Source organism: Peromyscus eremicus, chromosome 8b, assembly GCF_949786415.1.
Source record: "Peromyscus eremicus chromosome 8b, PerEre_H2_v1, whole genome shotgun sequence".
Classification (NCBI taxonomy): domain Eukaryota; kingdom Metazoa; phylum Chordata; class Mammalia; order Rodentia; family Cricetidae; genus Peromyscus; species Peromyscus eremicus.
Window position 1 is genome coordinate 28,431,435 of NC_081424.1, and position 26,091 is coordinate 28,457,525.

Sequence of the window (26,091 nt, forward strand, 5' to 3'; positions counted from 1 at the left end):
TGATCAATGTTTGCTTAGACTGAATGAACCATCAGCCTTCAAATCTCCAGGCAATCTCTCGCTCCTTTCTGTAAACCATCACTAGAGAATTATTTCTGAAAAACAAGTCATTCTAAAGATTCTAGTAAAACATTCAAACAATTGATTCTCTTTTTTAAAAAAAAAATCTGTTGCTTGCGTTAATAACTAATGTATTAATAGATGAATGCAAAGATAAATTGAGGGTATCACGCCCGAAAGCCTGACACATAGCGCAATGGCAGGTAGAGGCCTGTTGACTGCATAGGTTTTTTTTTTTTTTTTTTTAGATTCTCTGCATGTTTAGACTCTTCATCATGTAAGGAGGGATGTCTTCCATGACATCACTTATCCTATATTGTTTCATGTGGATTTAACACAGGATTAAGGAGGCACGCTTCACTGACTATCTCAGTAGCAGACAGAAAACATGGTTTCTGTTCTTCCATAGCGGTGACGAAGGAACGCTAGGCTGGCCACTGTTCCATTCTGTAATACTGCTGCTGCTACAGTTTTCATTCCCCAAGACAAAGAGGGAAGCATTACATAGTATTTCCCACGGAAAGGTAAAGCACACATCAACAGCCTTAGGAACATACACAGTCAACCACTATATGCAAACAAGCAAGGTGGGTTCGGTGCATATACCTTTGCGTAAAAATAATTAACACACGTAGAAGCTTATCTACTTCATTTAAAACAGTCATTTCACAACCAGAGACAATTCCCGCGAAATTTAGAAGCAATGCTGAAGTCTGGCACTTTGCTCACTGATTAGCACACAAACACTAGAGGGGCAGTTCCAATTCCTCACCCTTATTGTACAGACCAAAGTGGAGACACTAGAGAGATTGAGTGAGCTATTCATTGGGAGGCACAAGAGCCAGATTCAAACATAGAGTTGACTGACGACCAAACCTTAAATGATAAGCAGAACTCTCTTGATCTGCTGCTTCATAAAACTCTACCCATCTTTCAGACATGTAGCTTGCACAGCCAGAGAGCTCATCTATGCACGCTTATTGATCCATTTTCTAAACAATGGAAGCTGTGTTTAGAAACTGAGGAACTCAGCCCCGGCCAGCACTTAGAGAGCCCTGATCTACACTCAAGAGCTGAATGCCCTGCCCAGCACATCATAAGCCACAGATACAGGCTACAGATTATGAGTCCTTAGAATCTGAGTGCCCCCAAAGAACTTACATCTTAGAACAGCGGGCTGTTTTATACTGTCTGCCATACATACAGGAGACACACGAAGAAAACATAATATGTAAACCATCCTTCCTTTCTAATCTAGTAGCTTTGTGATACTGATTAAGTCAATTGACTAATGAGCCCAAGTGGCCAGAGCAGTGATTCATGGGGAAGCTGGAGATGAAGAATTATAAAATACTTCCCCTCATGGTAACTGCATGGCGGGATGCACAAGTTTGTTCATAACGGCATCATTATAAATATTTGGGAAAAATAAATAATTGAACACTGTGTGTCAACAACATTGAAGACATGGGAAGATAATCACATGATTTTTATTTTAGAATTCATAGTGGTGAGTGGGTCCAAACTGCCAGGGACAGAAGACAGGCTAAATAAATCTCAGTACATGGATGGAGTAGAATAGTAAATCGTGATGAGAGATGATGAACTGTCCAGCAGAAACACGGGAAAAAAGATGACAGGATGACAGCTAAAATAGGCAGAACATAAAATTACATGTATTTTATGCAATTAAAGCAACACCCACAGGCATAGCCATAGGAAAATGAAGACAAACAATATTGTCACAACATTCATACAAATATGATAGTACTGAGAAAGGTTTTTTAAGTATTTTTTGCAGGCTGGCAAGACTGTTAAGTGGGTAAAGACACTTATTAGTTCCAAGCATGATGGCCTGAGTTCCATTCCAAGATCTATTAATGACAGAAAGACCTGTGCAAGAAATTATTCCATTTCCTACACACGCACACAAGGGACGTAGAAACACACAAACAAATAATTAAAACATACGAACAAATAAAAATAATAATAATTTAAAATAATTTTTTAAATGCAAAAATTCTTCTTTAAATGCCCTTTGCAAAACTTGGTTGTATGTGTGAACATGTGTGCGCACATGTGTGTGCATGTAGAGATGAGAGGTCACTCTAGAGTGTTGTTTTTCAAATGCTGTCTTAACCTGTGGTTTAATACGGGGAGTCTCACTGACCTGGAGTAAGTTCATCGAGCAGGCAAGGCTTGTCTTCTAGTGACCTTCCTTCCCACCTCCGAGCACCAGTATTAACTACAATCATGTGCCACCATGTCCACTTTAAAAGAAAAATAAAACATGGATTCTGGAAATCGAACTCACGTGTTCCAAACACTGTACAGAAGGTGATGTCTCTCTCCCTGGTCCTACTGTTCTATATGCACATTTTACAAAAATTATTTGGGTGTATGAATTTGATATAGTCTACCGAATGTGAGATGTCCAGTAAGGAAGCTCCAGAGATACAGAGTTGGAGCCACACTGTCATATCTTCTCCACCTATGCTGAATGGGCTGATGGATCGGAAGTCAGGCACATGAGTGATTTCTGTAGAAACCTAGAGTGCAAGAATTCACTAGAAGTAAGGGAAGAGCAGGAGACTGACACTGAAACAGAGAATTACTGTGCATTCTCTGGCAACACAGCCTTTAAAATGCTTTCTAGCCCACCCCCCCAGGAAAAAAAAACCTACCCATAAAAGGAAATATACTACTCTTAGAAAAGAATGTACGTATACACACACACACACACACACACACACACACACACACACACACACCCTATTGGTAATAAAAATATAGGTTTGTCTGTAATAGTACAAAATATTAGGGAAACACATTTTGAATGTAGGGGACATATTTACAAAGGACTTAGTAAATAGATTGTGGTAAGTAACAGATAAAAATTATGTTTTTCTGATTCTTTATTATATGCTTTGAAGAGGAAATATGTAGCAATACGTAAAAATAACAATATTGACCAGGAAATAGAAGAGTAGTTATTCTTTAAAATCAACCTCACTGAGAAGGTTCATCTGAGACAATTAAAATAGACATCACCCAGTGATTTCTAGGCCACGTCATGTATAGTGACAGATGAATTCGCATAGATTTTGCCTGAGGTTACTTGAAAAGCATGAGTTCCTACCCTTTAGAGTTCATTTTCTACTGGGATCACAAAATATAATGTAGCTTTTAAGACTCTAAAATAAAATTCACTTAATAACTCTTTCTTTTGAGTGTGTTTTTTTTCTCCCCCTGTGTTTCCACACAGTTTGGATAAAGAGTGAAGAAAGAATCTTTAGGTACAATGATACCATATGTCAGAAACAGACAGCAAAGATGAGAGAATGACTCTTCTTCTTTTGGGGGAGCGAGGTGGAGAAAGAGATTCTCGGTGTAACTCTAGCTATCCTGGAACTCTCTCTGTAGATCAGGCTGTCCTTGAACTCACAGAGATCCACCTGCCTCAGTCTCCCAAGTGCTGGGATTAAATCCATGTGCCACCACCACCCAGCAGGAAAGTGATTTCTTAAGTGGATGGTCCCATGTTTAGATTTATATTGAGTCAAATTAAATGATAAAATGGTTTTTTATCATGAAGAAACTATACAGATTGACCAAACTTCAAAGTACTAACTGGATAGATACAGATAAATGGGCTCAAAAAATACCAAATAGCATTATCTCTGCACCATTCATCAAACTCGATGAATGAGTGAATAAGTTAGAGAATGAGTAAGTGATGAATGATTGCATGGTTTTTTGCCTTAGTATTATTTGTTTTTCTTATTTTAAATCTAAGAATACATGTTATAATTTGGTAAGGGCCTGAGCATAGGATGATAACTGAAGGCAAAAGTAAATTTCAATCAGGAAAAAAACTGGACTATTGTGATAAATCACAGAGGTCAGATGCTCACAGGCTGTACTCTTGAACTTGTTCCCATAATTAACTCACATTTTTTCATGTTGATTCTACAGGATTTTAATTGTACTTAGTTTATTTTCTTCATCAGACAAGGCTGTGTAGTTATTTAAGACATCACTAGTGTATCAAATTTTCCATTTGCTTTAAAAAAAATCTATTTGCTATCAATATCAAATAAAAATCCTAGGACTTGAGGGGAAGTTTGTGACATATCATAAGATTGATGATATTTCCACCTGTCAGCTTGATTGTGATATGCAAAACTCAATAAAAAACAAATGAAGCCAATAAAAAGTACTTAATGATACCATTAACCAACTCAACATGTGGTAAAGCACCAAAGATAAATAAATACAGTGTCATTTTCATGGGTTGCCAAATGCTTTTCATCAACAACGTAAGGCAGCTGAGAAATCTTGATGCCGAAGACAACCCAACTCTAGTTAGTAAAGGTAATTACATTTTTCCTGATACTGTTACCTTTAAGGAACTGTGAACAGAGCTGAGCTGTGTGAATAACTATACGTCCTGTTCCTAAGCCCACTACAACAAAGGAAGTATGCAACGTGACTCCACTTGTGTTCCCCTTTCATGACCCTGGTGCTGAGTGACCCAAGTACAATAGCCCACCAGTAGAACTCTCATGCCAGTTACCCAGCACCACATGCCTGAAATACAGAATATATTCCTAGAAATTATGAGCTCCAGAGAGAGTCACAGAAAAGGCAGTATTCTGACGACTGAAATTACGGAGTAGATTATATCATTCCTTTTAACACTTTCATCATTATTACAGATTCCCTGAGGACAGCAAAAGGTTCAGCTGAACTACCTTCATGGTCACTATGGGGTGGGACTTGTTATATGCATTATATTATAGGTAAGGAATTGGGAATAAGCTCAGGGTCTTTACAAAGCAACCGTGAGACCATCTCCGTTTAGAAAAGTTACCAGTGCTTGAAGAAAATGTGTTCTCTGATGAGAAGCTGCCCCATATTTCTGAATTTTCTTAAATCACCATTATTGCTGGGGAATAAACCATGTGACTCACAAATGTTAGATGTGTCTGCACCTCTAAGCAACACACTCAATCCCAGCATTTTGCATTTTTACCATAAAACGTATGCTTGTTTGTTTGTTGGTTGGTTGGTATGGTTACAAAACTAGAGTTTTGGCGGTAAGATTGTGTCATGCTGTCATATAATGTACATCTTCAGTCCTGAGGATGGCAATTGGTAGAACTAGGGTTTGTAATCAAATACATGAAATAAATGTACCATCAAAATCACAGCAGCCCTTGCGCTACTTACTTGTCTAAAACAGTATTTTGTGCTGTAGCTTTCATAAGCATATGACTGAAACTGGAAAATCTACAGACTTGAAAAAATAAAGTAAGAGCACTTACAAAATACTTGAAAAATCTCTCTTTAAAAATGACTCTCTTGATGATCAGGAATGATAGTATTTATAGGTTGCCTATTAATGATCTGATATACTAACAAGGTTAAGGAACGATTACAGGATATGTGTATTCTGTAACACACACACACACACACACACACACACACACAAACACACACATATACACACACACCCCCTACAGTCTTCTCTATAGTAGTATACATAAAAGCACACATGCATATGCAATAATAAATGCATTTTCATGTTCTGTCTGCCACTGGGTCTTCCTTGGATCATACTCCTCAGAGATGGAATGATCTTTGTAAAATCAAAGCGGGTGATTTCAGTCAGCTCGACACAAGGAACATGTCAGAGCTGGCCACAGCTTAGCAGCAACCACAATTTAACAATAAGCCTAGCACAGGTCAATAATCCACTGAATCCATCTCTACTTAGATCCACAGAGCACCAACAGTGTTTACAACTGAGTGAACCATGCACTTCCCTCTGCCTGGAATAGTACTGGCATCTCCTTGCACTTCACTCTGTTTACAAGTCAGGGTTGACATCCAAGGCTTGACCCGTGTCACGGTGAAGCGTTGACACTTAAACTAGTGCTGTGAACAAGGAAGCAAGCCCCAAACACATCTTGGGAACAAGTGCTTTTCAAACAGAATAAAGACTATACAACCTATACAACAAAACCAGATCATTATTCACTAAAAAGAAAGAAATGGAATGGGATGTAACTTTTTGACTGTTAAGAAAATTGGTGATCTGTTTTCCATTACTTTTGTATTACCTTTCTTGTGTACGTATGGCATTCATCTCTATGCAAATGTGTGTATTATGTACGTTCACCTAAGTATCAGGGCACACATATGTGGAGGTGTGCATATACGTGAGTGGTAAATGTGAATGTGGAAGCCACAGGTTGACTTGTGGAGTGTCCCCTGTTTGCTCTTTACCTTATTTATTGAGGTCAGAGCCTCTCAACTGAGCCAAGACTTCATTGATAAAGTCAGTTGACACAGGGACCTAGTCTAGGACATCTCCTGCTTTCTTGCAGCTGGAATAACAACTAAGCCATAATGCCCAACCAGCATGTATGTGACAGCTTGGGAACTGAACACCATTCCTCACATCTGCTGTTTCTGGAGTAAGCACCATAACTACTGAGCACCTCCCTAGCCCTATACCTGTTTTATTATAGATATTATCTTTTCATTTTTCTTTCATTAAAAATAAAATAGGTATGTGTATGTGCCTCTGTGTGTGAGGGGTATGTATGTGCGTGCCTGAGTACCTAAGGAGGCTAGGAAGGCATCAGATACCCAGTAGCTGGAGTTACAGAAGTTGTAAGCTGATCAATATGGTTTCCAGGAGCCAAATCCATGCATGTGCTCTCAACAGCTGAGCTGTCCGTCACTCCAGCACCATCTTTAATTTTCTTGACCTCAATAACAGAATCCTTGTTTTTATTCAAGTCAGAACTCAGAAATGATTTTAATACCACACAAATCATGTGTAAGTCCAAATATTTTTATAAATGAAAAAAACACATTGATACAAGCCTTCAATTTAAACTGAAGAAATAGCCACCCTAACACTATTAAACCAAACCAATTTTTAAAAACCAATTTTGTTTTGTTCCAAGCTCTAGGCAGAGTGTCAGTGGTAACTAGTCTTTAAGACAGATAACTACCTTGGACCGAAGTAAAAAAATCAATATTCCTATGCTGACGAAGTCATAGCTAAAGGGCCAATATTTAATCCCACAAACTGTGGAATGTGGAAAACGCCCATCGATGATTTCTTTTCTCTACTCTGGATTCAGGGCAGAAGAAATACATGTTCAGTAAATGTTCCTCTTAAATGAAGACCTTCTTCCTCTTACTGTTTCATAGATCTACATGTCTGCTAAAAACTGCCAAGAGCATTGAACTTTAATCTAAGAGTACAGAGTAGTATCCCCAAATGTGTAAATATATTACATTGTGGACACTCTGAACGATTGACCTTGCCTATGAAGGAGATGCTGCCAAAATGTCAGTTAATCACTGAGCAATTCCACGAAGACTTATCCAGAGGCAGGAGGTAATTTAAAGAAACAATTTTAATGTGCAATCGAGAAAGCATGCAATGTAGAGAGTTCCTGAGGATGGCATATTTTATTTCCATTTAATAAGAAGGAGAAACAGTATTTTTGTTCTGCTTATATACCAGATGGTATACCCAGAGGAAATAGACAACGGAGGAAAAAGAGAAAAAAGCAAGTATACATTCTCAGATTGTTCAACAGAATCTTTGAATTACTTCCCACCTAAGGCAACTTCACTTTTATGGCACTTTTTAAAATTTATAAAACGCCTGAAGAAACATTACGTGAACAATCACATGGGTCGGGCTGTAGACTAACAGTGAAATAATCACTTGCCTTGGGTTCATGGAGAAGCTTGAAACAGGCGCGTAGGTGGCTTCAGCCACTAAAATACATAATTACCACCTCTCCCAACTTGAGAGACCCTGGAGCAGGTAATTGCATCTCCCAAATGATTTTAATGTGCCTTCGAAGGTAAACAAAAATGCTTTACCAGCTAGGCAGGACATTTTCAGAAAATGGTGAACTAATACACTTTGGGGTGGGAGGGGTTACGTGTTTAAAATGCGGCACATATTTGAGTGTTCAGCACCAATGTCCTTTGCTTTCAGTACAAGCAAAGCTGGGGGCATTAAGCTGTGCTTTTTCAGGGAATAAGTTAGTCATACATAGCCTCAGGTTTTATCGGCTACAGTTTTTGTTTATCTATCTTCTATTACTAGGATTGGGGAGATTACACCATGTGACACATAACTTTATGTGTGGACTTAGCCATACACTTTTCCTTTAAAAATGTAAGCTTGTAAACAATGTACACAGTGAAAGCCTTTCCTGGTTGGAAAATTATTTGCTGGCAGATGTCTTCCAAATGACTTTTACTACTACTAGACACAAAATATTAAAAGTGCACTAAAGTGAAACTTGAAAAAAATAGCACATAGTAATTATTTTACTCTTTGGCCAGTATTATACTTGGTATAACAAAATATAAGATTGGCAGAAAATAATATTATCTTTTTCAAATTACAATGAGATACATAAATACACAGATACAGACAGAAATATAAAGCAAGAAAAATGCACGCACACACACACACACACACACAGAGACAGAGACAGAGACAGAGAGAGAAAGAGAGACACAGGAAGAATTTATACCTTTGAGATGTTTTGGTGATTTAACATATTTAGTACATGGTGTATAAAAATAACTATTTGAAAATAAATAACACTTACTCAATATGCTGTCTTTCCTGATTAAAGAGGATGTTTTATAGATATAGAACTCATTCTGTGTAAATACCATTATTCATGGCAAGTATAGTTTGATAGCATTAGATGGGAACTTTCATCTTGAAGTCTCAATGGGATCATTCCTATGAATTACAAAGCATTTTAAAGCTTTGGAAATTTCTGCTAAAAATCAGCTAATAGCATGGTTTATGTGGGTTGCTTTATAGATTGTTACTTTTTGTGGTTCCTGTTTGAGGTCAATGGTGATGTTCATAATGACTCGGGAAGCTGTAATTTGGAGAAAAGGAAATGAATCTTGAAGAGAAGTAGGAGAAATGCATTATGATTTAAACTAATGTTGATTTTGTGATTTTTCTAAATTATATTCTGATTTTGCTCTTTATGTTTAAAATTACTACATGAGCTTTCCCTCTTTTGTAAATGTCAGAACTTAATACTGATCTTAATACTGACCTTGATCAGTAGCCATGTCTCATCTCAGATCTAATACATTCTTGACAAAATCTAGTCTATAGTGTTTTCCCCCTGAAAATCTAGATCAACATAACTTTGGAAAGATACTAGCTATAACAAGTGTTGGCAAAGGTTTATCATGGGTGAAAGATTGAAATTGAAATTCCTATATCTGGAAGTAAAAGGACAATTGATTGGACCTGATATCATTCAAATTCATGATGAGTACACAAACTGAATGTTTCTCAAATAAGGAACCAGATTACAGGGCCCATACAATTCCTAAATGTCAAGATGTTTCTAAGCTGGAGGTAGCTATGACTGGAAGATATTCTTACTCTACTCTCTCCCCTAAATGAGGCTATTCTTATAGTGATTTCCAGTCATATTTTCCCTTCTGTTAGTTCAATACACTCTGAACACATGCATCAATATGGGAACAAAATCGATATTCATTAACACGGTGTTTTCATCCACTTAATACAGCATGACGGCCCTAAAAACATTTACTTTTAGTCTTCACACCTCACTCACCAATAATGAGTCCCAAGTATTTCTGAGGTTAAACAGTTTCATAAAAATCCATTGTATGGCTGTTAATTCCTAATGGCCTATTCTGATGAAAACAAAAAAATAAGAATGCACAATAGATATTTAAGAAGAACTGGAACAGCACATAATTATCAAGTATTACAATTTTAGTAGAATTTATGACGATTAAATATTGAAAGAGTAATTTCTGTAAAAAAGTATATGTAGTTACTATCTTTAGTAAAATAGACTCTCAACTGTCATCAGTGTTAGCATGAGATATTAACTTTGGAGCAGAGGAGTAAGCTTTTCCGTTTCATCAGTTTTACCATTTTGCAAGGACTTCTCTGACTATTTGAGGCTGTGAGGTCAGCTCGCCCTTCCTTGAGGAAAGTTGCTCTAGGATCATAAGAACAGTTCCTCAGAAGACCTCACAGAAGAGGTCACAGCTCTACAGAACGTCCAAAAACCAACGGTGAGATTCCAGCTGAGCCGTGGGATAATAGGAGTTAGAGGAAAAACTTCTCTGCGTCTTTCCACTGCCACATGCAAGTAGATGCCAACCAACACATTAGTGAGCTCTACTTCCTAACCGCCAAACCAGTGAACCAACAGCGAAACGTCCCATACGTTTTAAACACTCATTACAGGTGTGAATCATTTATATAAACTTAATTGCAATAAAAATAGTTATCGACTACTGTGCGCTAAGTCAGAATTCTTGGTGAATAGCCCAATAAAATTGTAAATAATAAGCAGACGTTCAAGAAGTCATTTTATAAGTACTTAATATTCTCATAGCTTCCCGTGGTATAGTTTTCTATTTTCAGAAATTGCCTATTTAAGTGCTCAAGACGTGTGTGTGTGTGTGTGTGTGTGTGTGTGTGTGTGTGTGTGTATTTTCATTAATGGTTCACTGACACAAAAATGTCCCCTTAAACTAAAAATTATCCTTTTAAGAATAAATATTAAAGTAAAAATGCACTCAAATAATAGGCAATCAAATGTTTTTAATCTTTGTATAGCTAAGAATTTCTCTAATACGATATAGCAAAGACCATAGTATGTTGTAATTTTCTTATGTTTTGAGGGGTATTGTTTACAGGCCCTCTTTCAGGGAGAGTCAGAGCAGTAATACGAAGGAAACTTTCTGCAATATCTCCAGGAGGTGTCAAGCTGCCAAGCTAATCGCCAACAGGATCTCCTACATGGGAGAATTATCTCACTGAGGGACCCTGTACAGTCATTTCTCATTTGTTTCTATTTTTATCTGCGTGTGCATACGGAGGCCAGAGGTTGATGCAGGGCACCTTTCTCTACTGTTTCCACTTAATTCTTTGAGGCAGTCTCTCATTCAGCTAAGAACTCACAAACGGCCTAGAGCCTGTGAGTTCTGTGGATTGGCCTGTCTTCGGATCCCTGAGGGGGATAACAGTTGTGCATAAACACACTCAGCTTTTCTCTGAGTGCTGGGATCTGAACTGCTTTCCTGTTTGTTGGGCAGGCACTGTTTAAATGAGCTCCCCTCTCTAGAGTCCATTTTCTTATCTCTATCATATGACCACGACACTGAAGATAAAATCATGGAGGAAGATCATTTCTACATGGGAAAAATGTTTACAGTATTAACTTAAAGGGAAAATGCTTTCGAGCTACCAGAGACATTTTGCACAGAAAACAGAAAGCTCATCAAAGTTATTGTGCAAGAAAAATACTCTGGCTTTATCAAATAGAAGGACAGATTCAAAGGAGCACCCCAAATGCTCTTAAATCCGGCATATTATTATATAAACAAGGTGATGAATACCCCAATTCAGTGAAACTCTTAGAAGGGTGTGCCTTGGGAGCAGGGACTGCAACAATCAGAATTCATATTATGCATATATAATATTGTCAAATAAAAAAATTCAATAAAAATGGTATATTTAAATCACACACCAAATAATCAAAACTTTGAATACCATATGTGTGTATGGTTGTTAGAGTCCTTCCCAAGGGACTAGCCTGGTGTCAACCCTTACTTACCTGCACACTTGGTTCTGGTAATCAGTGGTGGTCCTGGGAGTCCTGTTCCCCCTTCACCGGGTCTTGTGAGCAAAACACGGATCTCATATTCTGTATCTGGATCCAAATGCCATAACTTGTATGTTGGAGCATTGACCGCATGGGTTTCTGTCCAAGATCCTGATGTCATTCGATATTCCACCTCTTTCAGGATGATGGGGCCATCCCCAATGATGGAGTTCGCGTTGAGTTGGATCAGCAAGTAAGTAGGCCCCACGCCAAGCAGCTGGGGAGGGGCAATGGGTCTGGGTGGTTCTAGGAAAGACAGATATATGGATACTCTAGTTAGGTAAGAATCTCAACTCCCAAACAGAGATATATTAACAGTAACATATATGTTATAAGTAAAGATGCTATATGTAATATCTATCTGTAACCAAAGGCATAGTGAACAATTGAGAAGCACATGGTAAAGAGATAACCAGAGCCAGGGTTGGTGGCACATGCTTGTAATCCCCACACACAGTGGGCAGAGGTTGGAATACTGCTGCAAATATGAGGTCAATATAGTGACCAAGCTAGGCTAATCAGTCAGACACATGCCCGAGAGAGAGAGAGAGAGAGAGAGAGAGAGAGAGAGAGAGAGAGAGAGAGAGAGAGAGAAGAAGGAAAGGAACAAAGTAAAAGAAAATATAACTTGGAAAGCCATGATGTAGCAACTGCATTTTAAAGAGCCATCGGTTTTATGAAGGCTTTTGTTCCATTTAGCAAAAGATTCCTCTTCTTAAAAACATGCATTTCCAGGAGAGAACGTGGCAATACACAGCCAGTCTACAGGGATGTAAAGAAAAGCACTGGAGAGGAGCGGCACTCATCAGACGCAGAGGGAGGTGGGCTCTGATGTTTTCTTCTCTTTCTTTACTTTTGCTTCTTGCAACTTCCAAGTTCCAGCAGATGAGCTAAGAGGGAAGGGCCGCAAGCTGGAAGCAAAGCTGGTGCCACACACCCACCTCACAGCTTAGGAAACTGAAACTCGCAGTGAGAAGAAATCCCCAATCACTATATATCCGTGGCCCGTGCAGTAGCATGCGAGAGGCCACATGTCACTTATTAACCTCAAATGTCAAAGGGACATTGCAATTTAATTTTGGGTGGCTTAAGACATTATGCTGGACAGAAACTTGGGGAAATATTATTTCAACACTGGAATGATGGCTAATGTATTAGAGCAGGTTTTCCCTGATGGCAATACCGGTGGAAGGCTGGGCTGTCCTGGGAGGACTGCACAGAGCTCCCTCCATCTGCCCGGCCTTTCCACTGGAATACAGGGCAGAGGGGTCTCTTGGTAGACTGTCATCAGGTGGTATTTCCCTTCACCTTCTCGATCATTCCCACACTTCTCAGGGAGTTGAAAGGTTTTAAAAGAAAGTATTAATCTTAATAAGGTGATAATTGTCCCCAAATTGATTTAAGAATTAATGCTGGAGTAACAGGAAATCACATACAGGAAAGCTATTAACATAACCACACAGTGCTCTAAGTCAGAGTAGACTGGGAAAAGGTGCAAGTCAAGGCTACACAAACAGTAACTTTTGAACTATTAATGACAATACATATGGGAGCAAGGGACTCCACAGAAAGGGTCTCACGAGCCTAGGCAAGTTTAAAGAAATCAAGAATTTTTATATTGGGCCCAACATTTGGATGTTATTTATGATTTTAAAAAAGGTTTCTAACATGAAAATCCTCTGAATCACCAATACCCAGAAAACTGGGTCAAAACTATCTGGCCTGGATTTCTAAAAATTAGTTTTGAGAAAATAACTTCAAAGTTTATGAGACTAAAAACACATAACATTTTTACTAACTACTAATGACAAAGTTCTGTACATTGGGTATTCACATAATGTGGAGGAGATTTTTTATTTTTAAATGGGAGTTGTATATTATATAGAAGAAACAGTGTACCGAAGTAAAGAATAATAGACATGATGAAACTCTCCCTTCTGGAAATAACTATGAATATAAGTGGTCTCTTCTTGCATGGGCCCATTAAGGAAAGAGTTTTCAGACTGGCTGTCTCAGAATAATGTAAGTTGTGATTTACCATCCTCATGTGTAAAGTGAGAACGACCCTAACTACTGTGTGCTGTATGTGCCGTAGACATCCAGCCCTATGTCTACAGAAAGACGCTCTTAACGCATGCTCTGTAAACACTACCCATACATAAATCTAATGGTTTGGAAAAACATTTACCAGTAATGGCTGACATTTTGTGAACAATGGTGAACAAATGGCCTGTTTCACAAATGAAGTTCACCTCAAAAGGAAACACTTGAACCATACCAACATTTTAGAGCTTTCATTTATCAGATAAAATAGGATCGAGGTTGATTTTTTTTTCATCCCAAGAACATGTACCAATTAGCCTAACAACTTTCAACCCAGAGCTTACAAAACTCTTAGTAGATGGGAAGACAGAAAGGGAATGCATTCTCTACATACTAAGCGGAATCAAGAGAGGAACCTCCCAGGAAATGCAAATGTCTCCCAAGCATTCTACTTTACTAGTAAACTGGACTGCTTCATTAAGTGCGTGTTTGTTTTCAATCCAGATGGTTCACTTACTGACTAATTTCTTTTACGGTAGGAAACAATGTTAAATTCACAGTTCACTGAAACTCTCCCACCAAGCAACGTCTCACTCATTTCAAGGCTCACCAATGACCTGAAGAGGTCTGATACTTAACAGGATGAATGAAACGGGAAAAACAAAAAAAACAAAAACAAACAAACAAACAAACAAACAAACAAACAAACAAAAACCTGGTAAATGAATTGTAAATTGCAAACCTTACTTAAAATACCAATGTACAGGTATTGCACAACCTGACCTTAGGTGTGTGTATCAAATGCTAAATCTCAGACATCAAAAGCCTCCCCACATTCACCAGAGAAAGCAAACAACAGAGAAGAGGAAGGAAGATGGAAAGAGAGGGGAAGGGGGTGAGGGATGGGGGCACAGCCAGAATAAACCAGTATGAGAAACAAACACAGCCTTTTTTCAGTGCTGTTTGAAACAAGAGCATATAAAGTGAAATCTGGAGCCAGGAGGCGAACGTTCAAAATCAAACGCCTTTGCGGTAATGACAAGGTAAACATGAGTGGATTATTTAACTTTCCCCAGAGTCTTTTCACAAGTAAACTCTCACAGGAGACTTTAAGAGACTGAATTTCTAAAATCACCAGCAGGCTCTGTGTGTGATGCTGTTGGCTTTATTTTGGGTTGTTGTTTGTTTGCCTGACCCCCCCCCAAAAAAAAAAACCCAAAAAAAAACCCCAAACCTTAAATTCAGTAATTAATATTGAATCTACTGGCGTGTATAAGTGATGTAATGAGTTTGATGCTAAATCTGAAGAATGCCAACAACACACTGATCAGTTTCATTTTTCTTGCTATGGTCAGGCAAAACTAGAAGAGTCAGGAATCAAAGCAACAGCTCAAAACTGGAACTGTCACAATATGCAAAGCAGCTGAGATGCATACACATTGGTTAACAGCATGATTATAAGTGAAATTCACATTAAGGAGACTAATATCCCACTACATATTAAACTTTGGATGTTGGCAGTAAAAAGAAACCTTATATTAGCATATGTATTTTGGTTTTGGACCCCAGAGAACAAGGAAATTTATTTATAAAATCTCTATTCATTTCAATAAATTATGCATGAATTTTAATCAGTTAGCAAATGAACAAGTAATTGTTTTGCAGCAATGCTAATATTCTTCATAACTTAATATGCTACTAGACCCAGAGGTGTGGTGCAAATAAATCCCAAATGTACACTAGGTATCAAGTGAAGCATGCAATCCTCAAAATACAAGATAAACTTTGCCAACGTTCCCAATTAACTTTCCATTAATGACTTACATTCATTATTCTGGAGCTAAGCTATGATGAGAAAATCCCAATTATATATTCAGTCTGCTTTACTTGTTTAATATTTGAAATAATGTTTAAATGTCTTGAAATCAAGTAAGCCACTATGAAAGGATATTCCCACCCAATTATTCCTATTATAATGGTTTTTAAAACTATGTGTCGGTTATCAAAATCCAGTCAATCAATAAAATGCGAACGCAGAAATAGAAGCCAGAAAATGTCAGTAACAGAGTAAATGCCAAAGCAAAGGACATGTCCATCTTTTGAAAAAGATAAATTAAGTTTGTCTCAATCCTATCTCTTCCCCATTGTTTTATTCATTTATTTATTTATTTATTTTTGTCAGAGAAAAGAACATCAGAAGGAGCCCTAAGTGAGCACTCCCACCATAAAAGTGTCCTCTGACCACTCTGACAAACCACCACAAACTTGACTTATTTAATAAAACTCAGCCTCTAACAGTTCTTGAAACCAGAAAACTGAAAGTAGTACGAGTAGACAGGAGAGAATCAGGACGTTGAATGCCTCCCAAGTGTCTAGATACAACTTGGTTCCTTGTTTCTTCCATCTTCTGGGAGCTGCTGGAAGTATGGTCCTTTATCCACATTCCTGAGTTGCTGCTCTGTTGGGATGCGATCCTCACATACTTCTGCTCTACCCAAAGTCAAATCTCCCTCTGCTGTCCACTAGTGTGGACAGGTTGGATTTTCATGAGGAGGCATTGGCACTCAGGTTTTGCCCATTGCTAACTTCTGAGAGCCTAGAAGCACACAGACATGATTTCTAGCAATACGGAACGACAGAGCTGCTTGTGCTGGCCTGAACTCTATCACTCACTTCCCAGCTTATCGACAGAGCAGTGGATTACAATCTCAATAGTGCAAGGTTAACCATTTACTCAAACAGGCTAGTTCAGTACCAAGGAGAGACAGAGAAATGAGCATTCACGCATACCACTTCCACAATCCCTGGCAAGTGAACAGAGGATGTTTTCTGGAAAGAAATTTTCAACATACATAAAGAAGGAAAAATGTATTAAAAAAAACAAAGAATTCATTCACATCTCTAACTTTATTATAAGGGGTTTAGAATCATTTCTAGAAGAACAACACTTGAACATGAACCATGGTCAGTTGGAGTAGGTCTATTCAACAGTAGTGCATTGAGACTGAAAAATGAAAGAATGAAAAAAGTTACTATTCTGGCTAGTTTTATGTCGACTTGACACAAGCTAAAGTCATTTGAAAGGAAGGAGCCTCAATAGAGAAGATGCCTCCTCATGACCCAGCTACAGAGCATTTTCTGAATTAGTGATTGATGGGGGAGGCCCCAACCCATTGAGGATAGTGCCATCCCTGGGCTGGTGGTCCTGGGTTCTGTAAGAAAGCAGGCTGAGCAAGCCATGAGGAGCAAGCCAGTGAGAAGCATTCCTCTGAGGCCTCTGCATCAGCTCCAGCCTTCAGGTTCCTGGCCTACTTGAGTTCTTGTCCTGACTTCCTCCAGTGATGAGCAGTGACATGGTAATGTTGAAACAAATAAACCCTTCCCTCGGAGGTTTATTCTGATCATGGTGTTTCATCATGGCAATAATAACACTAACTGAGACAGTTACTTTTCAGGAACTAGAGATATATTTCAGCATGCTTATCTCGCATGCATGAAGCCCTGGATAAATCCCTAGTATCACATGAATCCAGGCATGGTGGTGTGTGCATTTCACCCCAAAATTTTGGACACAGAGGCAAGAGGACCAGGGGTTCAAAGTTAACCTTAGCTAACTGCTGATTGAGTTTTGAGGCACAAAAGCTTTCTTCTGCACACACATACTCACATGCACATGGAGAGGAAGAGAGGTAGGGAGAAGTTACTAGTTTTCCTTTTGAAATGGAACTATTTTTCACATTAAGAGGAAAAACTAACAGGCATCATCAGGTGAGGGAAATTTTTCAAGTATCCAACATCCAGGCCTAGGTTCAGTGAAATTCACCCAAATGGCTTAGCTTTCCCCTCTTTTCTGTAATGCAATTAAGAATTGAGATTGGTCTACAAAACTTTCTCTTCCTTGTATTTATAGCACTTCTTACACTCAGGCAAAACCTTTAATACCGTTGTTACCAGTGACCAGCCAGCTAGCCAAGCTCCTAGGAAGAAACTTTCATGTCCCCACAAGAAAAACGATTTTTACACTTTACATGCTCTGTGAAGAAAATGTACACTGGACATCAGTGTAGGAATCCACATGAAGACATGGGGATTTCTGTTTTATTAAGCTTGTTTTCTGAGGCTGAAATTTAGCCCTCAGAAAGTAAGACACACTACTTCCCATTCTGAACCAGATAGCTTGCCAATTGTTCTGACATTGATACACAGCACCCACAAAATGTTACTATTTAATTAAAGGAGTTAGTTGACTGGAACAAAAGAACACTTTCTAAGCAATTGTTTAGTGACCAAGTGGCAACGCATGATTTATCCAGCTTGTAAAAAAAAAAAAAAAAAAAAAGCCACAACTGCAGACCTAACAATAATTCCTTTTTATCTTTAAGTCAAAGCTGGCAAATTAAAATGTTTTTTGGTTTTGGGTGGAGTTTTTTCGTTTTGTTTTGTTTTTCAAGACAGGATTTCTCTGTGTAGTCCTGGCTGTCCTGAATTCCTTTTGTAGACTAGGCTGGCCATGAACTCACAGAGATCTTCCTGCCTCATCCTCCAAAGTGCTAGAATTATAGGTGTGCGCCACCACCACCACCACCCAGGAAAACGTTTTTTAAAAGGCATTTTCATAGAAAATTTTTCTGTGATGTAATCCTTAATGTGAATATATACTGTGAATCAGGACAGGTATAGCATAATTATACTAATACCAGAGAATGCATTTGTGTATGTATTAAATTATTCCATATGTGATATATAATAATTGATATAATATATCATATGTAATATATATTATAATATGATGATTTATTGATTTATTGTGGTATAGCACACACATATATAATATCCCACACATACATACACAAACATATATATGTATATGTATAAATATAATACATAGATATAATATATATTTGTGTGTATATACATATACATATACATACATACATACATACATATATATATATATATATAGAGAGAGAGAGAGAGAGAGAGAGAGAGAGAGAGAGAGAGTGAGTTAAGCTTAGAAGGAAATTCTTAGGCTAAATCTCCACTCTCCATATTAAGGACTGTCTCTCCATCTCAATTCACAGTGTGATGTGTATTCATACTCTGAAGGATCACGTATTTCATCTCCATGCTGTGGCTCTCTCCTGCAGCCTGAAGGGCTAAAAATAAGAAGAATCACTTCGGTGGTGAAACTGCCAATTTTGCGTACTGGATTTTGCATCCTATGCATTACCAGGGTGTTTTAGTCACTGTGATTTGAAAACATTGCTGCAATCACTTTAATACCTCCCTGGAATAAAAAGGCACAGAGCAGTGTGGTCTTTTAGAGCTGTCAGCAAAAACGAGAAGCAAAGTTCATATCTAGGGTATAGGTAAAAGTGAAGGAATTTTTATTTTTTATTACACTGTGGCATAAATGTGAATTTCTATCTCATTTTGTCCCTAAAATACCTGTTTACAATCTATGCAATGAATTGGCTCAGAATTTTGAATTATTATAATAATTTAAGTTTTGCTAAACATTTTCCAACCTTATAATCTGCATGGCAATCAGCGCCAAATGTTATAATAAAATTATAGATGCTTTTGAATGAGTCATATGGTAAGAAATACAGAAGACTTCTCTTATCATGGTTTAATTCCTCATTTTAGCTTTGTCAGAGCTCAAACTGCTCACAGCACTTCAAGGAAAAGAACATCCAGGTGGCTCCAGGAATAACAATCAACTTGGTAGTAAAAGTAGAAAAGCCATCAACTCCAAGCTGAGTTGCCTGTAAGTCTGGAGACATAAACAGGCCACCAGATCACAATCCCATCAGTCACCTTTATGAGGGAGAAGAAGAAAATATATGGTAGGAAGATGGAGGGGAACTGTTGCAATTTCAATAAATGTCCCAGCAGCATGTTCAATATACCTAGCACATACAGTACAGTCATTCACTCCTTTCTCCATTGGGGAAAAAGATACGGAGTACAAAAGTTTTGTTTATATTCACTTTGCATCATTGATACATATTATAACACAATGGCTGAATTCATTAAATTTGTTTTCATTTTTACAATAACATTATGATCTCTCTACTATGTTATATACATACATACATTTATACCTACATGTACATGTGATATGTGTGTGTGTGTGTGTGTGTGTGTGTGTGTGTGTAAAATCAAGAAACACATTATTGGTGGACATTCTGAATATTTACCATGTAAAAAATATAAAAGAAATCCCATAAGCCGGAATCTCAAAGCTGTGGGGTTTTAATGAATTCTATGACAATTGTGACCAAGCACATTGTTGGCCAACTTGTTCCTGTGTCTAAACACTATACAGTGTTGAATCACTGTACTGAAACATGTGAAGTATGTGTTCATGATAAATACATCATTTGTGCTCATTCCAAATTGATTTAAAATGATGCATGAGGTATTCCTGCTAACGGAGCCTTGCATGGATGTTTGCCACTCCCATCCTCCCAGTATAATGACTCAGATCACCAATGGAATCAGGAGATTCTGCTGACAGTGGTGACCGTGAGTTCCAGAAAGGCATGTCAAATTCCAGGACTTACTTGCCCCTGGTTACTCAGACACGTGATCATTAGACTCTCATTTTTATGTAACTTAGGAAGGTACAACGTACATTCCTCATGGGAAAAGAGGACACAGTTATATTCTTCTAATGCAACAAATGGCGGACTTTAATTTTTTATGAAAAATAATCTTAATGACATAGTAAAGCCAACTAAATAAGACCATTATCTAAGAGAAACATGCATACTGTCTCCCTAAGAGAACAGACTTTATAGAAATACTAGTAACTCTAGAGCACTCAAAAATTTAAGTGCATTTCCATTTCAAAAACCATAAATCAATTTGTTAGAACAATTACATAGTGGGAGAAACTGTATTGTTGGTTTAATGAGCCCAACATAATTGTGGAAAAACTTTCATCACATATAAATTTCATCACATATAAAATCATCACAAAGAAGAGATGAACAAAAGCAACTGTAAAACATTTTCTCCAGTTGAGAATCCATAATGACGGTAACAGTCATAGTAAAAGATGATTTATGCATTCCATTGTTTTGTTTTTAAGTGTTCTGGATTAATATCGGATACTGTTCCTAGTGAGAAGCGAATACAGCTGCGAAGGTCATTGAATCAAGGGAAGCTGTTCCTAATAACAGCTACATAGGTGTTCAGAGTAATGATCAGAGACGAGGTGACAGACTCCTATGAACTTCTACTTAGAAGTTCTCAAGAGGGAGGAAAGGGTTTAACAGTGACCTGGAGAGGATACAAACAGGAGAGTGAAGACCGTTGTCACAAAATTACAGCTCTGTAATAACTGATCTAATCATTGCTGTGGTGTGAATGTGGTGTGTTCACTAGGGATTCATATGTTGGAGGCGTGGCCCTTGGCATGGCAACGTGAGGGAGACTATGGGACATTGAAGAGACAGATGGCATCTACTGGAACATTCATTAGTCGAGGAGGACACTGTTCTGTAAAAGACTAAGTGACATCTCCAAGAACTCTTGAGTTCTTTCACATGTAAGACCAAAAATAGACATACACATGCATGCATTCATGCGCACACACACTATGGTGTCTCCTCAGAGGATACATGGAGAGTTTTCTTCCAAAATCTGGAGCATGTTGCTTTTACATTCTGTTGAGCATCCCAAACTATGAACTAAACCAGAATCTTTTCTTTACAGGGACTTAGCTTCCAGTAGGTCATCAAAGCAATGGGAAACTGACTATTACCATCCTCCAATTCTATGAATACTTTTTTAGAGGCCAAAACCTATGCTCCCAATAGTCAGGATGCCATCGAAAGTAAAATCTCTAGATTCAGTTGTATAATTAAATGGAATCAGAAAGTATACAGGAATAATTATACATTACTGGATAAAGTAACATTTTTGTTGACATTTTAAAGATGTTTAATCATGTGAAAAGCTACCAGATCAAGGACATTTTACACTAATGTGACAAGTCAGCCAGCCTGAGACCTTTTATTTTCAGTTCCTTCATAAACCCCCGACATCAACATCATAACGGGATGCCGATGTTTAAAGTACTAAAATAGTACAAACAATGGGAAGTTCTATGATCCATAAAACAACTTCTAGCGAAAGAAAAGCTTTCTAGAATGCATATTTAAAGTTGAAGAGTGTACTATTCCTTCATACCAGACATTCCCTAAGTATGCTTTGAATGATATCATGGATTTAAAAATATGGGCTTGAAGTGGCTCCTAATCTAGAATAGTCATATTTTCTTTAAACCCCCAAGTTCCATATCATGCACCCCTCAAATACTCATTTAGTCCTGCAATTAGGAAGCTGGGAATGTTCCAACCCTTGAAGTTTCAGTGACCTCAATTCTGCCTCAAGCACAGCCTAGACAAGTCATGGAAAGCGACTTCTGAGGCGTCTCACAAAAGACCAAGCATCTCGCCCTCTGACCACTGGAGCCTGGAATACTTCTTGGGGCTCTAAGACTAAGTATGTTACATTTACAATTAACTGGAAAAGATATCACAGCCTAAGTGCCAGGAATGTGAACACAGAAGTTGCCAGATGTTTCTGATCTGCAGGAGTCTAAATCATTTTAAGCTGTTCATTCTAAGACTTCTCAGCAAAGGGCCAAAGTGTCAAGGCTCACAGAAAAAGCATCCCCTGGGGACTTTCAAATTTCTGCCACACAGAAATTGTGTCACATTACAGAATGAGTAGATTATACCAACGAAGTTTGTGACATTTTAATGTACACCATGGGGGGGGTGAAAACAAGTCTGTCAAAGGGAAATATAATATGATAATGGGAGTCTATAATATTATTTTTAAAAAGAAATAACAAACAAGAGAGTCTGAGGTTTGATTTCAAATAACCACATCTTGTTGAACACAACCAACAAGTTTGGCTATCCTGGAGCTGGCTCTGTAGACCAGGCTGGCCTGGAACTCAGAGATTCACCTGCCTCTGCCTCCCAAGTGCTGGGATTAAAGGTGTGCACCACCACTATCCAACATAAGGAGAGAGCTTTTGAACATTAATATTAAATTTATTTTAAAACAAAATTAAGAATAAGTTAAACACATATTCTTATCTATTAAGTAATATGACTTCAGAAAGAGGATGAGTTCACTTTTTCCACCATCAGGGAAGTTCTAAAATAAAAGAACTCCATCAGGAGAAATAACCCTAGGTTCAGAATTTTCATAAACTGAGTTTGTGCTACTTTCTGCCTAGACTATAGCAGAGATCGCATGGCTTCCTGGAATCTAGGCCCAGTGATGTTCTATCAGTGCACATCAGTGTTCAGGAGTGTACATGAGTGTGCATAAGTGTAGCAGTATGTTTGTGCTTCTGTTAGGTCATGAGGAACATGTATTGCAGTCGCTCTAGTCACTAAAATGCCTGCCACTTGGTTAGAGAAGATATGACAAAACTTTATGGAGAATAAGTGATGCAAAAGTGGTAGATCTTACATATTTGGAATGCTACTTGCGAGGGCAATACAAACTTAAAAACAATACCTAAATAACTTATAGTAAGTATAGAGTTTATAAAGCAATACAATAAAAAAAGAACAACTGAAATTGGAGTGGGCGGTTAAAAAAAAAGGCTTATTCACCACTCACATTTATCAAATCTTGCTATAAGAAGTGATTTCTTAATACCTGTCCATGAGTTTGGATGACTCTTGTAGAATTTTATGTAATCATGATGAAAGTAAAGTGATAACTGTTCTGACTAAGACCTGGGTCACACTGTGAGCCTGGGTCCTTATGCATATGAACCAAGTCTATTTATTCATCAGACTCAGGTTCCTTGAGGATGAAGAATATTAATGTTTTGTTATTGAACCAGATAAACAGCACACATTAAACATCTCTCACCACATATGGCACATTGTAAAAAAAAATTATTAGTGAGTTATTTTTATGAGACCTTACACTCTTCTATTTTATTAAATTTACCAGAGAGAAGAATATATGTTCATTATGTCCTGTTATATCAATCAGTTACGGGAATCAACTACCCAGATACAACTACATTGCCAAAGAGAAAATGAAGACATTCAGAGGGGAAAAAATCAAGACCAAAAATAATAAGAAAAGAAAGTAAGAAAGAAAAGGATACCCTGGGGACATGTCCTGCAGATTGACAGGTCACTTCAATAGAAAACTTCCAGATAACATTTAACCTACCATGATTTACTAATTCAATCCCAAACAGATCCCCTCAAATGAGAATAAATGAGGGGAAAAAAAACAGGTCATTAAAAATGTTTTGGACGTTGTTGAAGAAAAGCCAGGCAAGAGAGAGGGGAGAATCACGGAATAGGATGGAGTAACAGAAAACACAACACACTACAATGTTAAAGATTAGTTGATCCAGAGCTACATATGCAACTGTGTGACCCTACTGGCTATGTATTTTATCTGTTCAGTTGGGAGCAACCACAACGCTAATATAGGTTAATACATGTTATCACTTTTTAAAAGCATTAAATCTAATCACTGAATAAGTCAATAGTGAATTTTGAGGGGAAATCTGTATGTGTATATCTTTGCCTGTGTATACATATCTGCACCGGGGTGGACTCTAGAATTCAGCATTGGCTGACTTCCCTGTTGCCAACACCTTAGTTTCTGACAGTCTTTCTCCTTAATCTAGAGTTTGGGCTACAGTGGCTGGCCAGTCAGCCCTGGGATCCTTCTGGCTCTGTTTCCTCAGCACTGGGATTACAGGCAGGTGCTGCCTGCCATGCTTAGGTTTTACTGGGGAATGGAGATCAGGTCCTCTTGTTTGGACAGAGAGCACTTTCCACACTGAGTCACTTGCCCAGCCCCAAGACCATGTAGATGTTTGTGATAAAGCATGCTTTTGTTATTTAAAGGAAATTAAAGACAGGGAAAGATGGGCTAAAAAGCATGGTGATGTTTAAAATCGGTTCTACTTAAGTTTGATATTTAGAAGTTTCTTTTTTTTCTAAGAATCACAGTAATACAATCTCGACAATAGAGCACACTTCCACTGCTCAGTGGAAAGATGTGTGCTGAAATGATAAAGGGGTTCATCAAAACAGTTTTGATGTATCCTTCCCTGATTCAAAACCACCTCATCAAGGCACAGGTAACAGCAACACACTGTATTTTCACTCTTAAAATAAGAGCATCAGCATTAATTGTTTGGACTTGTTGAAATTAACATGATACTTTTAAAATACACGGATTTTCAATTTTTTAAAAATCTATGACCAAGTGTGTAAGCACTGTAAAACTAGCTCCATGTAACACCAGAGGCTCAGAAGGATGAAAGGTCACTGATGGATTGCCCAGTGCATTTTTATGCGATAAATTCAATTATAATTGCTGCAACTTTTCCAGCCACAATTTAGACATAGAATCCAATTATCCATTTCATTTTCATTTATACCTCATGGACTAGATCATTTATCATGTTTCATGATAATGATCAGAAGACACATGGAAAGTGATTTCTGGAGGTAACAAATTACCTACCATATTAGCATAGCTTACAAGTTCCTGTCAACATCTACTATGCATAAATATGAGGTAATTAAATTTACAATGTGCAGGAGTGTTTGATATGCTACTTGCTTCCTTCACAGCTGCCAAAAACCTGGGTTGCTAAATGCAGCCAACCTGTTTGGTTGCAAATTAGGAATCATTATGACCCAGGACTCCAACAGGTACAGTCTGCTGGGCTCAAGTTGCTGAGATGTATCTTTCATCATTTGGTATTATTACTTCTGGCCACCAAATCATCCATCATGACTGCAGAGACAGGTTGGAATGATAGTCCTGGACCCTCACGTTACTGCTCCTTGAACTCCATCTCATCCATCTTCGCCATCATTCCTGATTCTCAGCTAAGTATCCTCTTACGGCTGCAAAACCGAGTGTGAACCAGTAATGCCTTTAACCTCTAGTGCCTCTCTAATAGTAATTGATTTCTCTTTATCAGGGAGCCACTGTTCAGAACAGACTACTCATGGTTGCTGATGCTGAAAGACGATTTTTAACAGGATTGATGCACAGAATTCCAATAGTTATAAGAGGATGCACTTCCTATGGTAGGCTGCAGCATACCCTTGGCTTTTCTATGTGAATATTTATCCACCAAACCTGAAAACAGATGTACAAATGCTGAAAATGTTCTCTTTCTCTCTCCCTCCCTCCCTCCTTCCCTCCCCCCCCCGCCCCGATA

The 26,091-nt window shown here is 38.0% G+C and overlaps 1 protein-coding gene across 2 annotated transcripts in view; it reads right to left on the bottom strand.

Moving 5' to 3' along the window:
* Ptprk (protein tyrosine phosphatase receptor type K) overlaps positions 1 to 26,091 on the bottom strand; it is a 457,202-nt gene that overhangs the window by 198,507 nt on the left and 232,604 nt on the right. For both annotated transcript variants that reach the window (XM_059272616.1, XM_059272615.1), the window contains exon 7: positions 11,748 to 12,041. In XM_059272616.1, the coding sequence (XP_059128599.1) occupies positions 11,748 to 12,041 (294 nt within the window). The remainder of the gene's footprint in view (positions 1 to 11,747; positions 12,042 to 26,091) is intronic.